Here is a 24,857-nt window from a genome sequence, read left to right on the forward strand (position 1 = left end):
AATAAAGATTCTGTACTCCTCAAAATGAATAAAATCAGTCAAATGCAAAATCAGAGTACTATGCAAACCACCAATAATTAAATGTTAAATAAAACAAAAAATTTTATGCATAATCTACCTTTATATTTAATTTACCAATGTCTTGCTGCTGACTTTTGATGATTAAAATTACTAGATTTTTTGTTTTTATTTGTAAAACTTTTTTCTCCTGCATCCTATTCTACCATTATCCAGAATGACAGCACAGCAGAGCTGCGCCCTCTACTGTTCATGCGTGAATTTGCATTTTTACCTCAGCCTGGGGCTTATTATTTCAATTTTAGTATGAAGAGGTCTTTACCATTGCACAAAAATATAACTTTTTTTGTTATAAAAAGCAAAACAAAACAAGCCCAGCCCAGGTGAGAAAAAGTAACGCAAAAGTAACGTAACACATTACTTTTTTTAAAAAGTAACTAAGTAACTCAATTAGTTACTTTTTAAGGGAGTGACGCAATATTGTAATGCATTACTTTTCAAAGTAACTTTCCCCAACAACAACCATCTACAACATAACCCTTCAAGTAAACATTGTCATAATTCATCAACAATAGATTGTATGTAATCGCTGGCATAAATGCATTGTTCATTGATCGTGAACTGCGTTAAAGCCACAAGCCTTTAGAACACGCAACCGTGCTGTGTTTTGACTTTAAACATGCAGCAAATGTAATAAACTTAGACTTTTAAGGAACCACAGTGACTATTTTTATTTGAACACATGCTCCTAAATACATTTTACACTTTGCATACATCTATTTTTTTGTAGTCGCAAATGCAAGTAAAACACTCACACTGTCAAGACATGCAACAATGCTGATGGAACCAACAGCTGCTCTGTGGAACAGGTGAGTTGTGGGGGTTTAAAGCATCAGTAGTTGAGATTACAATGGACAAAAGCTAAAACAACACGAGCACCTGTCCTCTGTAAATGTCAAGATGCTTTTTAAACCTGCTGTCTTTTGAGACCATAATTCACTCCTTGTGATTTAGAAAGTCAAAATAATTAATGGAATAATATGCATTCCATTTACTTATTCCATACGTGACGTATTTTCAAATGAAACAAGACATTCAACAGGAAAAAATGTTAGATTATCAAAGTATTTATTAGGAATACAGTGGAAATTAGTTCATATGGTTAGCATGTTGATTTACGGTGTGCGCCCCTAAATGTTCTGGTTGTGCCCCTAAAATTTTCAGTTAGTCTGGAGCCCTGAGATGGGACTTTATCGGGATTTTATTGGAAAATAAGTGAATTTGGTGACATCAGCTGAGGTGGAGTAAGTGCTTTTCTGGTGGTCACCATGCTGTGAATCCATCGTAGCTCACTGTATTTCTGGGAAACTTTCCCTTTGATTTGGGCCAAAGCCTCGGCTCTTTCCCAATGGGTTCTGGAGTTCTTTATCTCATGGTAAATGCCAAAGGACCTTGAATAAATCCCTGATGACATGTTGGAAAAGTGGGGTTGAGGAAATCCCATTAATTGGGTGGAGCAGGTTGCATTGATCTGCTAGGGTTCACAAGTGCACTGGCCTTTGTTTAGTGAGTGTTGAAGGGGGCAGGGAGACCCTCTGTCCCATCCAGGGGGTTTGTCACAGATTACCACAGACAACTCCCTTTTCAGGGCCATTGTTAACTGGTCAAGCTCTACTTCTTCATTAATGAAGTTCCCTCCATTGATTTGTTGAAGAAGGCCATCCTTTTCCCAGAGGTGCCTGGTAATCGTGTTACACTGTCGTAGGGCTGCACAGTTAATCGAATTTGTAATCGTGATTCGTGATTACAATTATGGATGCCACAATTATGTAATCGTTCAATAAAATGTAATCACAATTACAACAATTACAAAAATGTGTAAACTTTCTACAGGTACATTTTTTCCCCATTGTTTTTATTTTTAGTATAACATTATAATACCATGCATATTTGTACTTTTTTTATTTAAAGAAACCAATGTATATTTGACTTTTGAGGCTTAATGCTATAGAATAATCGTAATCAATAATCGCAATTACAATTTCAAGGGAATAATCTCAACAATTATGATTTTTGTCATAATCGTGCAGCCCTACACTGTCACTTTCACTTTAAGCAATCCCAACGGCAAATTTGAGGACTTTTTTAACTGCATGTCTTTTTTTCCCCCTTTGACTTGCATTAAAATCCTAGTTTTTTTCTATTTAATCTTTTAAATTTGTAATTGGCTGTAGACCTAAATATTAACGATGCGTAATATATTGGCAACCATATTGGTTTTGATCATTTTTCGTTATTTTCTATTGAGTATTGTTATGATTAGGCTAATATTTACATTACTTATTGATATAAGTATTTTTTTTCAATTCAGCACACTATTTCAAGTTGATTGGTAAGTGTTTTTCCTTGCACCGTGGAAAGGCAAAGTCAAAGTCTTGATCCTAGGTTTATTTTTCTCTAAAATGTACGAACGCCACCTGCATGTCCACATTTCGACATGCTCTCTTGGGCTCTGGATTGCTGCTATTTTTACAGCAGCTGAATTTTTAATGCTGCTGCCACTGCTGAAAGCTTGTGGACGTGAGGAGTGTTCATCTCTGGAAAAACAAATAAAAATCCTGCAGTACTCGCGTTTAATTTTCATATTTTTTTATTTACGCTAAAGACATTTTTATTTACACATCATGTTTTTCCAGACCCAGAGATATTTTCAAGAATATTCATACAACTATATTCCATACGAGAGCTGTTTATAGTTACCACATCTGTAAAGAACCAATAAGGACAACACTATAAAAATACCATAAAAGTAGTCAAAAAACAGTAGTATTCCAGTTTCATCTCAATGTGGAGTGTGGGAACTGTCTTTCTCATTCAGTGCGTCTCCAGCACACACATTTGTTCTTCATTTTGTCAGATTGAGCCTTCATCAGTCTCCTGGAGTTTACACACTCCCTTGCAGTCGCTTTAAATTATAAAGCAGTCATTAAAACAGGAGCCAGCCTATGTCTTTCCATGTCGCTTTTTGTTTCTTAAGTAATCCGAGTCAGTTAACTAATAACTGGGCATTTTTTTTCCTTACAGTGTTGCAATTAGAGCTGCCCCCGACTAAAGATTTTTCTAGTCGACTTGTAGTCGTTCATTCAAGCCATTGGTTGACAAATCGCACATTTATGCTCATTTAATTACTTTTATATATGTATAATGGATAATAAACCAAAATGATATTGACCTTATATATGACCTTAATGAATATAGGCCTAATATATATATACATATATATACATATATATACATATATATACATACATATACATACATATACATATATACATATACATGCATATACATATATACATATACATGCATATACATATACATATACATATATGTGTGTGTGTGTGTATGTATGTATGTATGTATGTATATATATGTGTATTCCGTGCTCAAGTGCACATATAAAGTTTGCCACAAAGCACCGGCAAAAGTTGTGATTTTATGAATGTGTCAGGAAAAAATAGCAAGGTAACATTTTAATTATCTATAAATAAACAGTATCGTGATCTTTAGAGAGAAATGCACCTTTAATTCAGATTACATAATCAGAGATTTTTTTTTTTTCATACGCTTTTGAGGTTTGGTTCATTTTTGTGACTCGCTCCAGTTCACAGAAAGCACATCCTGTTTGTTTTCCTTATTTTACAAAAGCACAATTTAATTTTTCTTGTGAGTTTACACAAGTAAAAGTAGATACAGTTTCGAATTATGTATTCTTATCTGTATGACAAAAAAAAAAGAAGTATTTTAAGTTGTTTCCGCTGTTATCAGTTAAAAATGCAAGTGATCGTGCCGGCGCCTCCATGTCATGCATTAAGCGCGCAAATACTTTAGCATCCACACTCCACACAAACACTTGGATATGCGCCTAATAATAGCGCACTTTTATCTAGGCCTGTCGCGATTGGTCGATACAATCGACTGCGTCGACGCTGTTAATTAGCCGACGTCAATATTTTTAGTCGACTGGGTAAGTTGGGTAAGATATGAAATTGTATTCGTACCGGTACTTTGACAGGACTCTAATAAGAGCAGTATTTCTTAATTTGCATCGATGTGTGACAGCAGGAGTGAGGATGTGTGTGTGTGTGTGTGTGTGTGTGAGTTCCACTAAACAATGGAAGCAGAACAGTCAAATACATACGCGCAGCTCAGGAAAAAGAAAGTAACAGAAAAGTGCGGCACGGCCGGGACATGCTCGCGCGCGCAGCCGCACACACGCCTTTCACTCAGACAGATCGTGACGCCAGTTTCGCAGATTATTGGGTTTGAATGGTAAAAAATATTTAAAAATGCACGGCGAATATTCGGGTAAACGCAGTCGGATATGTCTTTAGTGAACGTATACAGAGTTGAATGAGAAATCGGGTGTTACAATGAATTTGGTCCGTGCAGCTCTTAAAGGGCCTGACCTAATATTCTGTGTGAAGCAGGGCAGGACAGGGCAGGGCAGGAACCTGGCAGGGCAGGGCAGGAACATGAGTTCCTAGTGAGTTTCTAGGGTTTTTTAACTCTAAAACAATGATAAAACAATGAATAGTAAGTTCTGTCATATTATTCAATTACTTTTCATGTTTTTTGCCATGTATCGATTCAGTAACTTATCGGTATTGAGGTATTTTAGTCTGGTATCGTATCGAAGTCATCATTTTGGTATCGTGACAACACTATTATATATATAAAAAAAAAGTATTTGCTGATATTCTCTTTTTTTGTTATGTTGGTTTACAAATTTGTACCTTTTCACATTTTTACTCTTTTAGTTTTACATTTTGTCAAGGGCTTGTTTGCATTAATACTCTTTTATAGTACACTACTGAAGGCCAACGTTGCAAGTTAAATTAAATGTTTTAAGTAAAGTTGTTGAAAATTAGTGTGATAAATTAGTGGATAGATTAATCGATAAATTAGTCTATTGATTTATTGTTAGTGGCAGCCCTACTTTTATCTAGGTTTAACGTTAGAACGAGCACCGAGCGGCCATGTAAAGTGGCTACTACTTACCAATGATGAGCGGGTCAATGTATAAACAACCCGCACCCGACCGACGTTTTCAACTAACCCGCCCGCAACTCGGACCGTAAAAAAAAGAAGAAAAAATTGTACCCGACCCGCTTCCTGACCCATATTTTTTAAAAGCAGTAAATGCTCATTGTAGCGTCATTGGGCCATTGAGAAAATGTTTCAGGCCCTGGCGTGGTGCGCTCAGAGGTGCAGCGGCGAGAGCAGGCAGTTCTTGAGGCGGCCCATCATTTTCCATTTCAGCTGTCTAGATACATATTATTGATGAACGCGATGTTTATGTTTCGACCCTGCTTGAAGAATTCATCAGCAGGTCAACTGAGAGAAGGAAAACTGTTCTTTTTCTGATATAGCATAGTGTTATGTAATACAGGCTTGATTTATTCATTTATTTTGTTTCATTTTATTAACAATTAAGATGCTGCATGTGTTTATCCAGTCTAATGGAAGTGTGCGTCTCTCCCCCGACTTTACCAACAAAAATCCCGCCCCCTCTCAGAAAATACATAAAACTGACTTTACTGAGCTATATACGTTTAAAGGTAGCCTATTAAAATGGTACAATGGCATGGCTAAGTTCAACGTGTTGGGAAATCGGCATTTTGTCCCGCGTCAGCATTTATTCAAAAGTTAATAACGCTCAACATTCAAAAGGTAAATAAGGATTTATTGACGACCCGACCGACCGCGACCCGAATATCATTAAAAATATTTTTGGATGACTCGTAACCGCGGGTGACCGCAGGCACCCGCTCATTTTGGATCAACCCTCGCATCACTGCTACTTACCTGTTTCAAATGATAAGCCATATTTGAGGTCGATGAATGACAGGCGAACGTTTGGATTTTCTGCCCGACATACTGTAATACTAACCACTAGGACCCACTGTTAACGATCTGTCCTGTGTGACTTTGCCACTTCTTGTGAAGTTATTTTTTTCTGCGACTAACTGACTAATCAAATTTTGTCAGACTAAGCTTCTTCTAGTCAACTAACTTTTAGGGGACAGCCCTAGTTGCAATACTGTAAATTGTCGATATTTGGATGGAAATTATTTCAGCTTTCGGTTGTCTAGCTTTCACACAGCTGTCTTGCTTGTCCAGTCGGTTAAATAAATATTTAGACATTTGTTACACAGCAGCATTTTGGTTTGGTTGGTGTAACTATGTACAAGTCAGGTACATTTGTATCATTCTTTTTGTGTAACTTCATTCATTTTTATCAAATTACGACTTAAATTCTAGGCCTTCTCCCATGAAACTGTTGTATGACCTCAAAGCTTATAGCCTATAACGTATGACCCCCCCCCCCTCCCCCATTTTGAATCTTAATAGGCCCAATCTGCATTCATGTCCATTATATTGAAAACAGTGAGCAGGATATATATATTTTTTAAATCACCTTTTATGAAGAAAAGAAACTCGAGGTTTTGGAACGACATGAGGGACGTTCATTTTAGGTGCGCCTTTCCCTTTAAGATGGCATCTTAGGTCTTGGGTTAACCATTAAACAAATGGGCAAAATAACATGGTGCCTTGTATTTTTATGTTACCAGCTGAACTCAGGTGCTAGTTTTGTGGAGGAGTTGTGGTCTCGTATGTCTCTTAACACTTGATGTGCTGTGTGTACCCAGAAGGACATAAAACAGGGGCTTTTCTTTGAAGTGCCCAATGCAGGGCAAAAGGTCTTCCTGTTGACAAGTGCTTCCACTAAAGACAAATGGACCTATATACTGATGAGCTTTCAAGAGACGAGGAAACTTAACCGCTCATCACAGATGTCACATAAATTTCATTTCTTTCATTTGAATGAAAACATTGGTTGGTGTGCCAGTTCAGTTCTTTAGTTTCTCAAAGGGACTTTGACCTAGTCAAGTAGGTAGTTGTCTGCTGTAGGGTGTTGCACTTTCCCTTCTTTTGTTTCTCCACGCGCACGCACACACTCAGCATAGACAATGGTGGTTTTGTTAGGTGGAACTGCCACAGAGAAGTCCACAGAGCTTTAGTATGTGTTGTTTTCCTGCATCCAAATTAGTCCATTAGTAATGCGTTATTTGAGGTAGAGATGCCACACTGGTGTGTGTGTGTCTAGGTGAGCATTTTTAACACTATAGCACTCCAGAGTTACCGCTGTTTTTATGGAGCATTTAACAGCAGCCTTGAGGGAGATGTGTTTGTTTGACATCGGTTGCTTAGGGCAGTCCCGTGACGCTACAAGAGACGAGTCGCAATAACCTGTTTGAGTTAATAGAGCTCATTATTCAGTCTTGTGAAATCACTCAAGCGAAGGCCATTGTGCTTTTATAGTTACTGTTTCTATATATGGCACTACAAATACTTTTTTGCTTTTGTATACATGTGACCCTGGACCACAAAACCAGTCATAACGGTCAATTTTTGGACATTGAGATTAGGACAAAATTTGGCCGAGATACAACTATTTGAAAATCTGGAATCTTAGGGTCCAAAAAAATCGAAATATTGAGAAATAAAAAAATCGCCTTTTAAATAAAGTTGTCCAAATTAAGTCCTTAGCAATGCATATTACTATTAATAATAAATTTTTTATATATTACGGTAGGACATTTACAAAATATCCTAATGGAATATGATCTTTGGATTTAGTATTGCCACAAATAGATCAAAGATCCAAGGTCACATATGACATTAAATGTCAGTTTTCATGTTCCCAGCATGTCATTTTCTGAAAATGTGATGGTTATTTTTAGTAATTTCATTTTCATAAATCTGATTCAATTTTAAAGATGCATTTATTCTTTGAAAATATCCAAGGCATTCATGGTAGTCTTTGATAAAAGGTCATTGCTGCTCTACACGGCTTGATGTTTCTTTTCTCTGCCTAATCCAGCTCAGCCAAGCATAATACTATGTAATCTAATTAAGCCAAACCTGTTCTGTAGTCTAGTGAAGGCCAGCCTAGACTGTAGTTAAGTAAAGCCAAGTTTAGTCTTATAGTTAAAGCCCCGTCCAGGAACTGTAGTCCAGTAAACCTGGGCCTAATCTATTGTCAAGTTTAGTCTGTTACAAGTCTGTAATAACCTCTAGTGTATTAAAAGCCCATCTTAATTTGTAGTCTGGTAAAGCCGAGTCTAGTGTAGTAAAGCCAAGAACATTCTATACAGTAGTCTTATAAAGGCCAGCCTAATCTGTAGTCAAGTCTAACAAGTCCAGTTTTGTTCGTAACACTGTAGTGTAGTCCATTCTGTAGTCTTGTAAAACCCAGTTTAGTAGTCTTGCAAAACACAGTCTGTAATCTAAAAAAAGAACCTCAGCATATTCTGTAGTTAAGTAAAGCTTAGCCTATTCTGTAGTCAAGTGTAACAAGTCTAGCCTAGGTTAGAACATAGTCTTGAAAAACCCTGCTTAGTCTGTATTATGGTGAAGCCCATTTTATTATGTAGTCTACTAAAGTCCAGCCTAATCTGTAGTCAAGTGTAACAAGTCTAGCCTTGTAACAAACTGTAGTGTAATAAAACGAAACCCATGTTGGTTTATAGTTTAGTACAACAGCATAATCTAGTCAAGTCTAGTAAAGTCTCCAGTCTGTAGTCTACCCAAATGCCTAGCCTAATCTCTGTTGTCAATTGTAACAAGTCTAGCCTTGTTTGTAATCAACTGTAGTGCAGTAAAACCCATGTTAGTTTATAGTTTAGTACAACAGCATAATCTGGTCTAGTAAAGCCCAGCCTATTCTGTAGTGTAAAACCAATATTATTCTGTAGGTTAGTAAAGCCCAACTCAGCACTGTTCAGCTACATGGCTCCAGAAGGGTCATGTGTTTTTAAATGAGTTGCAGCTTTTCTTTCTGTTTTCTCTCCCCTCATGTCTGAAGGTGGTTTGCTGAGTAGGCCGTCTAGATGTGCCACGTTGCCGCAGCAGCTCTGACTTGCGCCGTGCATTGTTTTTGGCCAATTTACACCAAATCGACCATTTCTTTGCACTCCAGAATTAAAGGGCAGTTTAGTAGCAGTTTTCCTCACTTGTTTGGTGAATGTGTGAGCATGTGGATAAGGATGAGTTGAGACCACTGTGGTGGAGAATATTAAAAACACTGCTGATGTTTTGATAAAAGATTGCATTAACTGATTTTATCGCACTCTTGGTCCCTCTGTGCATCAAGTCTCTGGTGTGTGTGTGTGTGTGTGTGACTGTAAACTGTATAGAAGGGTGAGTTAATAAACCCTTGCTGTGACCCAATCGGGCTCATGGGCAGACAAGGGTTTCTAGGAGCATTAGTGGGAGGAGATACACCAAAGCAATCACATTAATGGAGCTCACTACAATATACACACACACACACACACACACACACACACACACACACACACACACACACACACACACACACACACACACACACACACACACACACACACACCATTCAGCCCTACTAATACAAATCTCTAGACCAGTGGCCCCCTATTTTTCCTTTGTTGTGTGTAGCTCGTAAAATGTCATGTCTGTGTGTGTGTGTAGCTCTTTGACGTTCATGTTTTGATGCCACATTGGGTATCTGCAAACCACATTTAACATTTCAAGAGCAATGATGGATGTAAGTTTTCATTTATAGACATTGTTATACACAAACATTAGGGTCAAGCCAGATACCAAGTGAGACACCATAGTTTCCTGAGTTTAGTGGTACAGTAAATGACCGGAGAGCTGTTTTTGAATTCCTTTAAATTCCTCTTTCTGCAACAGCCCATGACTGGGAAAAGGCTATTCTTGGTCCTGAATGGCAGTGACAACTCAATTATAGTGCCCTGGAATAGCTATGTGAAGAAATCAGATGACCATTTCAGAAAAACAGTGAGACCAGTAGAGTGAGACAACCCCCCCCCCCCCTTCTTAAACCACCATTGACAAGTTGGTTGACTGTTTACACAATTGACGGACTAAGGGGTTGTACACAAAGGACACGTCACTATTTGACCCTGGGTCAAAGAGTGCATTAAAATACTGGGCATCCCACTAAATCCAGTCCCTTTCCGTTGTACAAAAACATCTGTTTGTAACCAAATCGAGAGGCTTGAAGATATCAGAAGCAGATTGGCTTGTAAATGAAGACCTCTGAAAGAAAAGCAGTTATTGGTGTGGGCGACAATGTAGATATACGAAAACCAAGGTTCTTGGTTCTCGATTTCAGATGATACTGTTACTTTACTTGATACAAAAATAGCACAAATGCAGCATTTATGCATGCTAGTTCTAAAGATTAATGACACTTTAGCTTTAAAAAAAAGTTATAAATATCAAGTTTTGTTTCAGTATCACATAACCTTTTATAACCCGAACTGCCTTTTCATAAAAAGAAGTGTGTGAAGTGTGACCTTGACACACAGTCAAAGAGGGTCTCCTTTCTATGACATCATGAATTTGCTTGTCGCACCACATGACTTTTTCAAATAATAAAAAAGTTTTTCAAATAATAATACTTAAAACTGTTTGCTTACTTATTTCAATTGTACTACTTTTTAAGCATTGAATTATTTGAATGAGGTTTTCTTCATTATAATATCAGGAGAATTCTACCACACGTATTTTTTGGACATCTTATGCCTCATTTTTTTTAAATTATATTTTTGTTGGGGAAAGTTACCTCTAATGCGTTACCCCAACACTGTACGAATAGCATTTTGCATGTATTTTTGAATATTTTTTCAAAAATATATATTTTTTGAAAATGACAGATCTTTTTGCTAGATAAGACCCTATTCCTCGGCTGGGATCTTGCAGAGCCCTCTGAAGCCCTACAATGCCCTTTGAAACTGCATTGATTTGGACCTTCAACCCGTTGGTTGCCATTGAAGTCCATGTGGAGAAAAATCCTGGAATGTTTTCCTCAAACTTAATTTCTTTTTGACTAAAGAAAGAAAGACATGAACATCTTGGATGAGATGGGGGTGAGTAAATGATCAGGAAATGTTCATTTTGAAGCGAACTAACTAATCCTTTAATAGACAAAATGGACCCATATACACCATTGTCAGGGTGAAGATAACTTCAGCTCTCTTCCAGGTTTGAACTAATTAGACACTTGAGAGTTTTGAGCACACCCATGCCTCCAACACACAAGTGGACCACACAGGGTGGAGTTTACTGCCTGTCTGGAGTATCAGACTGCACCATAATAACACACCACTCTCATGGTTCCCATTCACAAAGACTACAGCGGTGTCAGATATCACACATGAAGAAAACGCGACCCAGAACTGCATCGGCATTCTTCCGCTTCACAATATTTGTTTGTCGAGCGAAAACATCTGGTGCCTCTGTGAAACCTGGAAGTTAATCAACTCCCTTTCCCCACTGAATTGGATAATTGCGATCCAGACGGCCTCTTTTGGCCCAAGTTCAACTGTGTTTGCACAGTTTTTTTGTCTGGTTTAGGGGAGATGAAAGTGCGACATGCTATAAAGTGACACCAGACAGGAGCCAAGCACGTGCCCCGCAGACGACGCTCCCATGATTCCTGCTTTGTACTTCAAAGTGGGCGGCACTGGCATCTGGGTTGAGACTAGAAGGCATGCAGTGAGAGGAAGTAAAAAAATAGATTGTGATACATAAAAAATATGCTAGTCGCCTCAATTGTTTTGCTTTGTCAGTTTGGGGCAGTGGGAATGGAGGGGGAGTGTGTTAACCTACACTAGACATGCCGTCATCAAATAGCTGCAAATCTGAGAACAATGCAGACCTGGTCACGGCTAATCCCATGTGCAGTGGACCTGGAATTATTCTGCTCAGCACCACAACTGTTTTCAACATTGATAATAATTTGAATGTTTCTTGTGCTCCAAATCGGCGTATGCAATAATATTTCACAATATTACTGTTTTTACTGTATTTTTAATCTTAAAAAATGCAGCCTTGGTGAGCATAAGAGACCTCTTTCAAAATGTAAAAATCTATTTTAGTAGTGTGTATCATAGACGGGCCCAATAAATTCAGCAATACAGTAACCATTTCTGTGCAGCGTCAATGTGGAGGCTCCTAGATTAAACCTATTCACAGTCTGCAAAGGCATTATGGTTTAAAAAAAACCTTGTGTAATACAGGGTAAGTGTGTTAAATCTTTGCTTTGGGCCAAGTGTGGCTTAACCAGGGCCAGACGGCAGATTAGGGCCTTGCTCTGGACAGCCGTTTTGGGCTGATGACCGGTTGTGGTTGGGCTGTTTTTTGAGTGGTGGTAAGCAGGGCTTCCATACATGTGATTTTGGTGAATATGGCTGAGGTTGTCAAATAATGATTTCCAGCTGAACAGGAAGACATTATGATTTCTAAGAATAAAATAAAATCATCAGTTTTTATAAATCTTCTATCCCTGTTTTGTGGAGTAAGCTTAATTAAACCGTGAAACCAAATTGAGCGAGCCACAACTTAGCACACACTCAAATCATTATTTTTTTTTACAAAATGAATTCATAAATATTAATTCAATTATTAAAATGTTAAATAAAATAAAAAAGTACAATTACAATAATGAAAACAGATAATTTTTATTTTTTTACATTAATATATAAATAAAAATAATATGAACGCATATGAATGTTTTTCTTCATTATGGTATCAGGACAGCTTTTTTTAACTTTAAAATAAAATAAAAAATATATTATATAATACAATTGAATGAATTTTATTGCAGAAATAAATCAAAAATAAAGATAAATCAGACATACAATGAAGGGATCTTCCGATAACTTCTATAAAATTTGTGGTCCTTTCCTAGCCTGACAAGCCAGACCCACATCAAGATGTTGGGTCTGGGAACTCACCATTAGCAGGGCTCAATCCGAGGGGCGGGATAAACGGTTGTCTTTCAAATTCCCTCTGCACGCAATAGGATAGTGCTCCAACCAACCAGAGCAACGAAGAAGGTGAAGCGGAGCTAGTTGATGGATTAAACTTTCACCGTAATCCGGTAGGCAAAACTCTGAACACATCTTCCTTTCTTAAGAATGACTTCAGTGGCGTTCTTTGTTCTTTTCTCAAAGAAAAGCTGAACTCCAAGTCTTCCAGAGTCGCGGCCAAAGCCGTTTCGAAAGACCGCTGTTCGCCAGCTTCTTTTTTTACAAGTAGCACGCTGAACCACGGAAACTCTGCCGTCATTATGTTAAGCCCGCCCACCGACTCTACACACGATGTGATTGGCCTGACCAGAGTTTGGTTTTTCCAGCTCGCAAGCCAACCTGACTGCAAATTAGATTTAGATTTCTAGATTTCTAGATTTTTAGACGTCTAGATTTCTTGGCTAGTCCTTTCCTAGATTGAAAGTGAAATGTTCTTAAACACCGATCTATGTCCTCTGGCAATGAAGAATCTTCTTCTTAGACCAGTGATTTTAATTTGTATATGTTTTTTGGATGAACAAGCTTTTCAATAAAGAAAGAAAAAAGAAATTAAAAACATGCTCATCATGGAAAAGGCGTATTGCAGTCACTGTATGTATAAATTGCATATGTAATGTATATTTTTTGGAATATATTAATATATACGATTGAAAGAATAAGCATCATGTCACTGGACATATCTAGACATAAAGCTGCATAGAATCAAATTTTTCAGTAGTTGACTTCAAGTATGGTCTTTATTTTCCTTATTTTAACCAATACTCCATTGGTTTGAGGCTTGGTTCTGTCAGCTTAACACATGGCCGCATCTGTCAGGAGAAAGTTCTACCCATTTGGCCCTTGGTGTGACTCTTCCCTGGTGTCCCATAAATCAGGGTCACTGCTGTCTGACGGGGTGATAAGCTCTGAAACCCAGTGCTCTCCCGCCAGCGTGGGGAATATAAAGTGACACAGTCACCCCAGCGATGGCCTGGCACCTTCAGAGATGCTGCTTTCCAGACTAGAGCAGGACAGATGGTGCCTGACGTCATATTGACTTGAAGGTCCCTATTTTACTGTGCTGGGATAGTCATCAAACCTTTGGTTTTGCAATGTTTTGGCAGTGTTCAGGGTGTCTGTTATACATTAGTTAGCGGAAATAAAGCAAATGAAAGATGGGGGAGTGCCTGCTGGCTCTGTTCATAAAGTTGGTGTATGTGCGGCAGCACGGGTTAATGACGCCAGGACACCACTAGTACAATGAATGTCTCATTTCTGTGGCAGATGCCGTGTCGCCCATTATCACCCGAGTGATTTCAAAGATGAAGTTGTGACACTCTTGCTCTTTTAGAAGTAGAGAGAAGAAAAAAGAATGCAATGAAGCACATTCTTACATTACAGAGGTCATATTCGGCTCAGTTTTTTCCCCCTGAAGTCCACTTAAAAATTTTCTGAAAAATTTCTTGGACCACATCAAATTCGTAATTCAGTTTTACAGAATCATTTTCAACACCACTCTCTGAAATGTTGTGCTTAATGTTAAATGTTAGCACACAATTCATGTAGTTGACGGGATTTAAACTTTGTCGGCTGAAGAGTTTGGTTTGAAGACGAAAAACGTGCCATTTTTCATTCTTTGTGCATTGATCTGAAAAGACCAGATGTATGCGAAAATTGGGCGGTCACATGTTAACATCCTACACAGCACCTCCCAGTCATGTTACTTAAAGGGATCCTATTCTTGATTTTGTATTCGGGGTGTAGTAGAATATGCTTTCATGCTTGATTGTTCATTTTTCACATATTTTACATTATTACAGCACCTCTCTTCCCAGTCCCGAATGCTTTGTTAGTTCCGGTTTCGGTGAAGCCCCTCCTTCCAAAATACGAAATGTGCTGTGATTGGTTAGCTGGCTCAGTGTGTTGTGATTGGCACCCTGTGTTCGGGAAATGTCACAACCCTTACCATAACCACGAGTTTCATCTGCTCAGGTGTAAATATTAAGGATGCCGTCAATTACAAACCAATTCAAGCCTGATTCAGACTTAAGAATGTTAACAAACTAGAGGATCATGCAGAACAGATTTCACAGGACGTTTCAGAGTAGTATCATGATATTTGTCGGAAAACTATGGTAATACAAACAGGAATCGCTCACAAAACCATGGTTAATTTTCCTAAGGGGCAGTGAACAGCCTTACAAATGCGAGTTTACAAAATGTACAGTAAACACTACATCAATACTGTAATGTTGACTAACAGGCGAGCAGAGGCAAAGCTTTGCCCTTTGTTTACATCATAGCAACTACATAACTTATAATTGGAACTGTTAATAAACACAACTACAAATAATAAGACATACTTACTTACAAGTTGTGATCCATAAACAACAGATTGCCCCGACAAGGTGGGAACTGCTCCATTTCAGGCGAAGCTTTTGCATCACACTCATCTTAGGTTCTGGAAGCTGTTCTCCGTAAAATGTGCAGCACACATTGGGATTATAATGTTCAGGAACAGTGTTTAAACTCAATTTGAACCACTTTCATCAGCCTTAGGAAGGTCAAACAAATGAGTTTTGGAAATGGTTTGGACAAAACAGCTTATCTTCAACGTACCGACAGCACTGTCTTCTCTAATGCTGCTCAACAAGGTCTTGCACCTTTTTTGTGTATTCCGTGGGCGGGGATTATTTAAATGAGTAACTCGACATCACAAAGCCTGGAAAATAGCATTGTAGTCCAAACGAGTCGTTCGTTGTAGTTCTTGGAAAGTGGATTCTGTTAAAGGGTTACTTCAGCGATTAACATTAAGCTTTGTATCAGTAAAAACCCGGTAGTATATTCAAATTATCGTATTTCCCCCCCATATGTCCCCCTGAGACGAGAGAATTATGCATTTTATTTGATGACGCAAATATTGTCATTTTGCGTCATCGGAGGATTTTTTGGCCAGAGGCTAGAGACTACTGCCAGTAGACGGAGCTAGTTCTGCATGTTTTCAACCCGCCCACAGGGGTGGGATCTCACTCACAGAATGTAAATGTGCACGGCCGGTCAGCTCGGGCATTAATCACAGAGCGGTGCAGAGCAAAGGGAGTGTTTCAACTTTTCAATGACTTCCTATGAAAGTTAAGCTTCCATAGGCATGATCTGAAAATGCGCCAGACTGGACACGCGTCGTGAATGAATGAAATCTGACTCCTGCTACATTTGTGCCTGACTTTCGTTCAGCTCACTCACACTTTATTGAAAAGACACGTTCAGTTTTTAATTGTAGTGTCGATTCTCTAACTGAACAAAATTATTTTATCACTATGAAAATCAAAACAACGGTGGGGGCGGTGCCGCGGTGGGCAAGTGATAACCAGTAGCCGTGGCTTTGGGAGTTGCCTTGTTGAGCAGCGGAGCAAGTGCATTCTGGGAGTTGTTGTCTTTCATCCACATGAGACAAAAATACATTTTCTGTCTTTTCTCAGTCTAGAAGGCACCAAATTCAAAAATAATTTCACATTTCTACTACATAAATGACCCAGTTTAAATACACATTCATCTTCCCAGCACTGAAGTCCCCCTTTTAAATTAAAATATCTCCCTTTGGAGTGGACTTGAGCTTTAACCTTGCAGATCTTTTTTTATGCTCAAACAGCAACATTACACACTAACTAAAGTTGTGAAAGTGAAAAAGCATAATAGGACCCCTTCAAATTTTTGAAATGTGCAGCCCTTACAATGGACTGTTTTCAGTTTCAGATGAAGTGAGGTATTTCTGCAGATGAGAGTGAGCGTGTGGCAGGTGTGTAATTCATTTCACACTGTCAGAAACACTAACACAACATATTGTCGGTCCCTGCATGCTTATTTAACACTCAAACACTCTTACAGAGGAGCCTGTCAGAATGGGTTTCAACATAATGAAAGTATCACTCAAATGTTAAATTGTCATATTTGGTGTGTCCCCCCATTTGTTTCTCTGCTAACGTTGACTGATGAAGTTTGTTGGACACTTAGCCTGTTCAGTTCTAGTCTCGCCTGGCCAGACCTTCATAAACTTAATTGCAGCTTTCATTGGTCAAGGACCACCCAAGGGGACGTCTGACCGACATGTAAAGCAACCTATCACAGTTGTTTTTGTTCTGTGTCATGTTTTGGGGCGTTAAAATGTAAAATCGATGTCCATACGATAACAGACCGGCGTACATCTAATAAACGATTCATTTGAGAACACTGTGCAAGTTTACTGCAACAGTGGCACCACAAACTTCACATACTTTTGAAAATCCACCCTTTAGATGATCCTGATATGCGCTCATTGTCACATTTGTAAACACTACAGCTTTCTTCTTCCATAAGGGGGTTTGGCGTCACGACGGCTCTGTTTCCAGGCAGACCGTTAAAGAAAGTGACACACACGTCTCCCAGAAATCCTGTAGAGTTCAACCAATCAGATGACAACTTTGAAACTCCTGAAGGGTTTCCTATGCTGTGTGCCTTATGCATCAGATGTTCAGCCAGTTGTGTTCAGTTCTGCCCTCTGCATTCTTTCAAGGACTCCATTTAGTGCCTCACCAATTTAAATGAAAACCGATGAAGATTAATGTTGAAAGATGTAGTGGAAAAATGCCACCATGTTGTCATAACAGCAGCACTTCGGTGAGCATAGAACCTCTTTAACCCTGTATGCTCTTCATGAGCAGTGGAGCCTTTGTAAATTCCCTTCATGATACATTTGAAGGTGTAGCTGAAGAAATACAGTGTCAGATCTCCTTCCGAGATGTGCTCAGTCTCAGTTTGTCCAGGGCTGAGTGCCTCACTTACAGATAAAAATAAAGGCCAGTAAAATGAGATGAAGTGAAAGAGAAAAGAGCCTGTACTAGAGATGAATATAAATGGAGGCCGGTGGTTGTTTCAGATTACAGAGAGATACTTGATCAGTCTGTCAGATTTTACGGCACATCACTCTAATGCACCTCTTTCTGCACATAAAAGGGAAATGCATAGTCTGTAAGGCAGTATAAGAGTCTAGATGTGTAAGGCGTGGGAAATTTACAGTTTTTTTTATTGAATTGTACTATTAAAAAAGGAGGATTTATTGAAAATGAACTGCAGGAATACAGTATTTCCTTTGAAATCACTTACAAAAGTACCATGGCATTGCCGTCTGCTTCATTATTGTACCACAGTACCACCAAAGTACTTTTTTAATATCAGAATTTTTTTAATACCAGAAATATCAGAGCAATCAAGTATTGTGATCCTTAAAGAGACAGGTGTACAAGTAATCCACTTATCAATACTGTAATAAAGTCCTGTTTCTCCAACAATTCTCATGTCACTTCAATGAAAGGCATTTGTATAGTAGATCTTTGTGTGTGAAACAAAGACACACTGTGTAGTGAAATTTGAATGAGTTTTCCACCCACATCCCAATAGGACACTGAGGTCTAATGCATAAAATGAAACCGCTTCCCTATTTTTACTCAAGTCAAGTTCAAGTGTTGGTCACATCTCGACCACTACTTTAATAACTCTATTGATGTTTATTGAAAATATCATTGTTTTTGTACTGAAATATAATCCTTCACACAGATAACTATAGGAAAAAGTTTGGCTGATACGTACTTCCTGTGGTTACTAAATTGGTTGTAGTTTCATGAAATAATGTGGGGACTTTCTTTCTATTTTTACTTAATGAACTGGTTTATAAATAACTGTAGTGTTTGCTCAGTAAGCTTTCACTTTGCTATGTCAGGCGTCTTGGTTTTGGTGGTTCACGTCCGGCTCACTCGCTACTAAAAGCATTGTCATTCTACCTACCGCTCTGAAACTGAAAACTCGGCTGAATAAAACACAGCCAACTGCTAGAAGAGCATCTGGAAAGCTTCCCTATGATATATTTGGAAAATAAATATTACACAGCATTTTTAATAAAAGCAGGATTTACATTCTTCCATTTTGGGCCCAGCGGAGGCTCCTGTGAATGGGGCCAAATGACAGACGGTGTTGGGGTCGGTGTTTCATTAGATTTGCCTGGTGGTTTGAGGCTTTATGAGCAGAGGTACTGAGAGGTGAAGGAAGAGGATGCGTGATCAGTTAACCACATCTGAGCCGAGCTTGTTCAATAGAGTAACTATAATGTGTATATGCTATTTCCGTTTTTAACGCTTGATGCATATGATCAGACGCAGATGCATTTATCCAAAGCGACTTACAAATGATGAGAGCAATAGAAGCAACTAAACAAACAAGGGGCAACAGCATTCAAGTGCTGTAACAAGTCTCAGTTAATCTAGAGGAGTACACATAGTATGCTAAAGCACAATTTTTGTTATTTAAAAAAAAACAAATAGAATAGAATAGTTAAGTGCTAGTCTTTATTGGTCAGGTGCTGCTGGAAAAGATGTGTCTTAAGATGTTTTTTGAAAATGGCGACAGACTCGGCTGCTCGAATTGGGATAGGCAGGACGTTCCACCAGCTGGGAACGGTCCAGGAAAAGGTCTGTGAGAGTGATTTCATGCCTCTTTGGGATGGCACCACTAGGCGTCGTTCACTTGCAGAACGCAACTACGCAAGCTTCTAGAGGGTGCATAAGTCTGAACAAACAAGTTTAGGTATATTGGTGCAGAGCCGGCGGTTGCTTTCTAGGTGAGCACCAGTGCAAACTGATGAAGAGAGGTGTGACGTGCGCTAGGGTTGGGTACCGTTCACATTTTAACTGGTATCGAAACAACCATATTATTATTTTTTCGTTTTAATTAAATTCCTATGAAAAGATTTCCCACAAATTATGTGTTTATGTATTTTCTGGTTAACAAATGAAGACATAAGACATTAATTTAATTTATCTTTTAATTTAATTAAACTTCTTTGTCAAACAAAGTGCTGCACAACTGAGCTTTAAATGGTTCAAATTAAAACATGAAGAAAAATTGTAATTTATAAAAAAAAGTTTTGATAATTTATTATTATTACATTAGTATTAGTATTATTTTTAAATTGAGACGTATCTAAATTCTTCTGTACAACAGTAATTTATTTGGCAAGTTAGCCAAACTTTTATTTTGACGGGTTGCCGTGAGTTTGAGTTTCTGTGTGTTTATGATATGACGGTAGTTTTTCTCAAATGAAACGGTAAAATGCTCATGAATTGACTCAGTGGATCTGGAGATGATGTTCGTGCGTTCATGTCCTCACATGAGAGGCAGAGATGGAAACAGGCGACCGTCACACGCGATTCTGAGTGAGAGTGTGTGTGTGTGAGGTAAACCCATATACTGTGAACTGCGCGTCTACGCATTCATTCGCACAGAGACACGCATGATTCGTATTTAAATGGTCTTTATGCGGTTTAATATTCACAGACACTAGTCTATATCACAATATGCGTTCTCAGGTACCGAGATTTGGTACCGATTGATTTAACGTGAATCGGTACTCTGTAGTACCGACGTAATTTTGTTGGTGCCCTTAAAAGTACAGAGTTCGGTACCCAACCCTAACGTGCGCTCTCTTCGGCTCGTTGAAGATCACACTTGCCACTGCATTCTGGATCAGTTGCAGGGGTTTGATAGTGCATACCGGAAGGCCCGCTAGAAGAGCATTTACATTAGTCCAGTCTGAAGAGAACAAGAGCTTGGACCAGGAGTTGTGTGGCCTGCTCTAATAGGAAGGGTCTAATCTTCCTAATGTTGTATAATGCAAATCTGCAGGAGCGGGTTGGTCATCAATCACAACTCTGAGGTTCCTGGCTGTTCTGGACGGACTTATGGTTGATGAACCTAGCTGAATGGAGAAATTGTGATGAGGTACTGTTGGTTGACACCACAAGCAGTCCTGTCTTTGCAAGATTGAGTTGAAGGTGATGCTCCTTCATCCAGCCAGAGATGTCTGTCAGGCAAGTTAAGCTTCCTTGTATTGAGGCAAATAAAAATAAATAAATATTATTAAGATCAAAACATGTCTCGAATTATGCTTTGGTCTCAATCTTTAAAGCCATTTCAGAGCAAATATAAATACTGTCAAAAGGGTTAAAAATTAGATGTAGCTATTGTTGGGGTAACAGCTTAGGACCCAGGACCAGTAGTGAAAATGAAGACCAAGAATCAGGAGTTAGATTAATTAAAGAAATTTTTTTATGAAGAATAGTTTGCAGTTTCATCAGCAGAAGCCAGCTTCAAGTCTCACAAGGAGTTCGTAGGCCGCACTCCCTCTAACAGTCTCCCCGCCTCCACCTATCGTACATACAATTTCTGAACAGTTATACTGTTTTCAAGGTCTAACCACGTCATTATTGCCATTTGGAATGATTCTGATTGGCAGAGAAAATGCACAGTCACGGTAAATTTCCACACAAGGATAGATAGCAGAGCATATCACTAAACTAGATAGACTAGTTGTCGCCCCATCACTAGAATTAGATCATTGTTGACCTCGGAGGTCGCAGAAAGGCGTCTTCAAGTCTGGTGTCGTGTCCATCTTCAATATTGGGCCTGCACAGATCATGCAACGCACACACACAAAAGCTCCCTAGCATCACAGCTCTCCCAAGGTTGGAGAGTCTTAACTACATATCAACAAAGCACTTCAACAAAACATGCTGATAGCATTTGCTTCTCTCTCAGTGAGAGGCAGACTATAGAGATCGCTAAGACATGTGACCAAATGGGCGGCAACGTCATCAGAATGCAAAGAATTATGGGTACGTTTGGCCCGTTTACATGGCCTGGCATAGCAGGCTAGTGTTCTGGCATGAAAATAATTAAACATTAGAGAGAAAAACAGAATATAATCCTACAAAATGCAGCGGGCTAAAGAAAACATTGTCGGACCATATTGCCTAAAACTAAATCCTAATGCAAAGACGAGATCTGATGAGAAAAAGGGAATCAAATGACTGGACCCTTACGAGCTGAGCGACTGGTCAAGGGACGTCAAACTGTTGCCCAACTTCCAGCACCCATATATATACAAATACATGATATTAAGTGTTGTTAGTGCGTACACACACACACGCAAAGTTTTCAGAATTCAAGTCGCTGCAGTCTTTTTTACAGATGGATGGGTCTAGGACCTGGAGATTGTAAAAGTGGGGCAGAAAACTGTCGTCCGTTCAAAGTTATGCTAATGTTTTAAGCACCACACTCCTCGCTCTCATCTATCTGCATACAGTCAGAATTGAACAAACCTGTCTGTCTCTGTGTGTGTGTGTGTGTGTGTGTGTGTGAGGGCGGCTACACACTGCAAGGGTGGCGTGTCCGTATTTATTTCGGCTCCCATGTTAACAGGTTAGAGCGTGCACACTGCCTGCGTGAGAAGCGGAAAACGCGTGCATGCTGGAAATAGAACAGACGCCTATCTTTCACGCGACACGCACGCGTGTTGGAAGCGTTTAACATGAAGTATAGGCCTTCCACTTCGTCACCTAGCAGCAGCATCGCCGCGTCAGACACGCTTCTGGTGTGCAGACACAGAAAACGCCACGCTTGCAGTGTGTAGCCGGCCTGAGAGAGGGGGGAGCGGGCGCAATCGAACAGTGGACACTAAAAATATACTCCGTCATTTTGTTCATACAGGACATCATTCAAACTGCAAAGTGTTTACTTATATTTGTAAATCCCGTTCTTAAGCTTTATGCCACTTCTATCGTGAGAACGACTATTGCAGTTTATAACACAGCAGGTAGACGGCATCTTGAACACTGCTTTCTTCCCACCATGCAAAGAAGTATGGCGACCGGCGCCCGTTGTGCCGCGGATTCCCAAAATGCTTTGCGTTTACCACTGGGAATACGTCATGATGACGACACATTAGCAATCTCTATAGTACAATTGTATTCATACAATTATTTAGGGTTTCAGTAAAAGGAAATATAAAATGAAATAAAATGAAAGACAAATCCATATTTAATCTCTGGAAGCCGGGCTAAATGAGCAATCACTGTTACTGCATTCCCATTGAGTTAGAGGCGTGTGATGCCTCCAAAATCCAAACACATGACTGAAATCAAGTGTTCTCGTGAGAGATCACGGACGGACCCTCAGTCAACACTCAGAGACCAAATACAAACTTAAGAAAATTTAAAGGAAGAAACAATCATTGGTCCTCTTGATATAAGCAAAATCATAACTGGAAAGAATCATAATAATTATATAGGAGGATGAAGATTGATTGAGGCTTTGATTATGAATTTAATTAGGATATATGCAATTATATTGAAGCGGTAGTGGATTTCAGAATCCATCTTTCACTATTAGCTAAATAAAACTAAAAATGTATATTGTGTTGTACAGTAATCAACATTTACATCAGGCATTCTCAACCCTGGTCCTCGAGGCCCACTGTCCTGCAGAGTTTAGCTCCAACCCTAATCAAACACACCTGAAACAGCTAATTAAGCTCTTCAGGATTACTAGTAAGCTACAGGCAGGTGAGTTTGATCAAGGTTGGAGCTAAACTCTGTAGGACAGTGGGCCTCGAGAACCAGGGTTGAGAACCCCTGATTTACATTATAACTGAAATAGACCTAAATAAATTGTTACATACTATAGAAACGAATAAGGGCTTTTCCCACTTGAAATAGCTAACCCTGGGTCATTCTAAACCCGGGGTAAACAGAATCTTGCATCACATTTCACACTTACCCAGGTTTAAAAATTCCTTCTGTTTATCCATAGGCTATTGTTATACTCTATGCATGTTTGGTACCGCAATGCAGGGTTGCACCACAAAACCAATGCTAACCCTGCTCCAGAGCAGAGTTTCATAAATTTCTAAATTACAAGTGTGAAACGGTCATTTACCAGGTGTTAAAATCGGGGTTCAATTACGATAATTCAGGGTTATTTGCAGTGTGAAAAGCCCAATAGGGCGCTTGTGAATCACAATTGAATTGAATCATGTACTGTAACAGTACAATAATTGTAACACTCAGGCTATTTAAAGTATGTTCGTTTCTTGCTTATGCTTTACACTCTTTTTGAGTGTTATATTAATTTGTGTGTGTGTGTGTGTGTGTGTGTGTGTGTGTGTGTGTGTGTTTCATCCTACGGTGCTCCTAGTGAGTTTTCTTTCATGGATGTCTACAGATTCAGCTGTGCAGGCCTGCATGCAGACTTCCGATGCTCTTGCTGAGCAGGGATTGTTTTAGAGTATTTTTAGGAGCTTGCTTTTGAATAATGAATCACCTGCACACTGAAGACAGCAGGGACTGCCTCCCGTGTACACACACACTAACACCCACCCCCAAGAGTCTTGTGTGAGACTTATATTTGAGTGTGACCTAAAGATAATTAAGGGTCTTTGATAAATGCGTGTGGTGCTGTAATGTGCATCTGTTTTACTGTCCTAAAGGCTTTGGGATACACACATTACATCGCCCTCTCTTTCTTTCTGTGTCTGTGTTTAGGCCCTGGATGTGGACCGCAGTGTCCTTTACAAGATGAAGAAGTCAGTTAAGGCCATTTACGCCTCCGGTCTGGGTAAGTGATCTCTGCCACTTCACTGCCTCGGCTCGCTGTCATTCATCATCTCAGCCTGTCTCGTGATGTGGCCGCAGTCTGATTGGATTACAGTCAGGAAATCTCTGGAGCACATCTGCGCATCCATCTGATACAAGGAATGTACTCCGCTTTATCTATAGGTGACACTTTTGAAACATGATATGTTGATCAAGCTGAAAAACAGTTTGTTCTTTAGTATAAAACTGAGTGAAGTTGGTAGTGTGTTTGATTTTCATCATCGGAGATGTTCAGTTTCTCAATGGGTTCTGCAAAGGGATATTTGAAGAGGAGAGTGCTGATAATGTACTAACTAGGGCAGGACAGAAGGATGGTCAACTAGTTGTCTAAAGTGACTTTTTTTGGTTGGTGAGGTCTTATCTCAACTTAAAGGTTCAGTGTGTGAATTTTAGCAGC

General features: G+C 39.2%; 1 protein-coding gene across 6 annotated transcripts in view; it reads left to right on the forward strand.

The window, feature by feature from the left end:
• Positions 1–24,857, forward strand: part of asap2a (ArfGAP with SH3 domain, ankyrin repeat and PH domain 2a) — a 76,780-nt gene that overhangs the window by 6,686 nt on the left and 45,237 nt on the right. For all 6 annotated transcript variants that reach the window (XM_079833169.1, XM_079833167.1, XM_079833166.1 and 3 more), the window contains exon 2: positions 24,350–24,422. In XM_079833169.1, the coding sequence (XP_079689295.1) occupies positions 24,350–24,422 (73 nt within the window). The remainder of the gene's footprint in view (positions 1–24,349; positions 24,423–24,857) is intronic.

This window comes from Gobio gobio (assembly GCF_949357685.1).
Source record: "Gobio gobio genome assembly, chromosome: 13".
Classification (NCBI taxonomy): Eukaryota; Metazoa; Chordata; class Actinopteri; order Cypriniformes; family Gobionidae; genus Gobio; species Gobio gobio.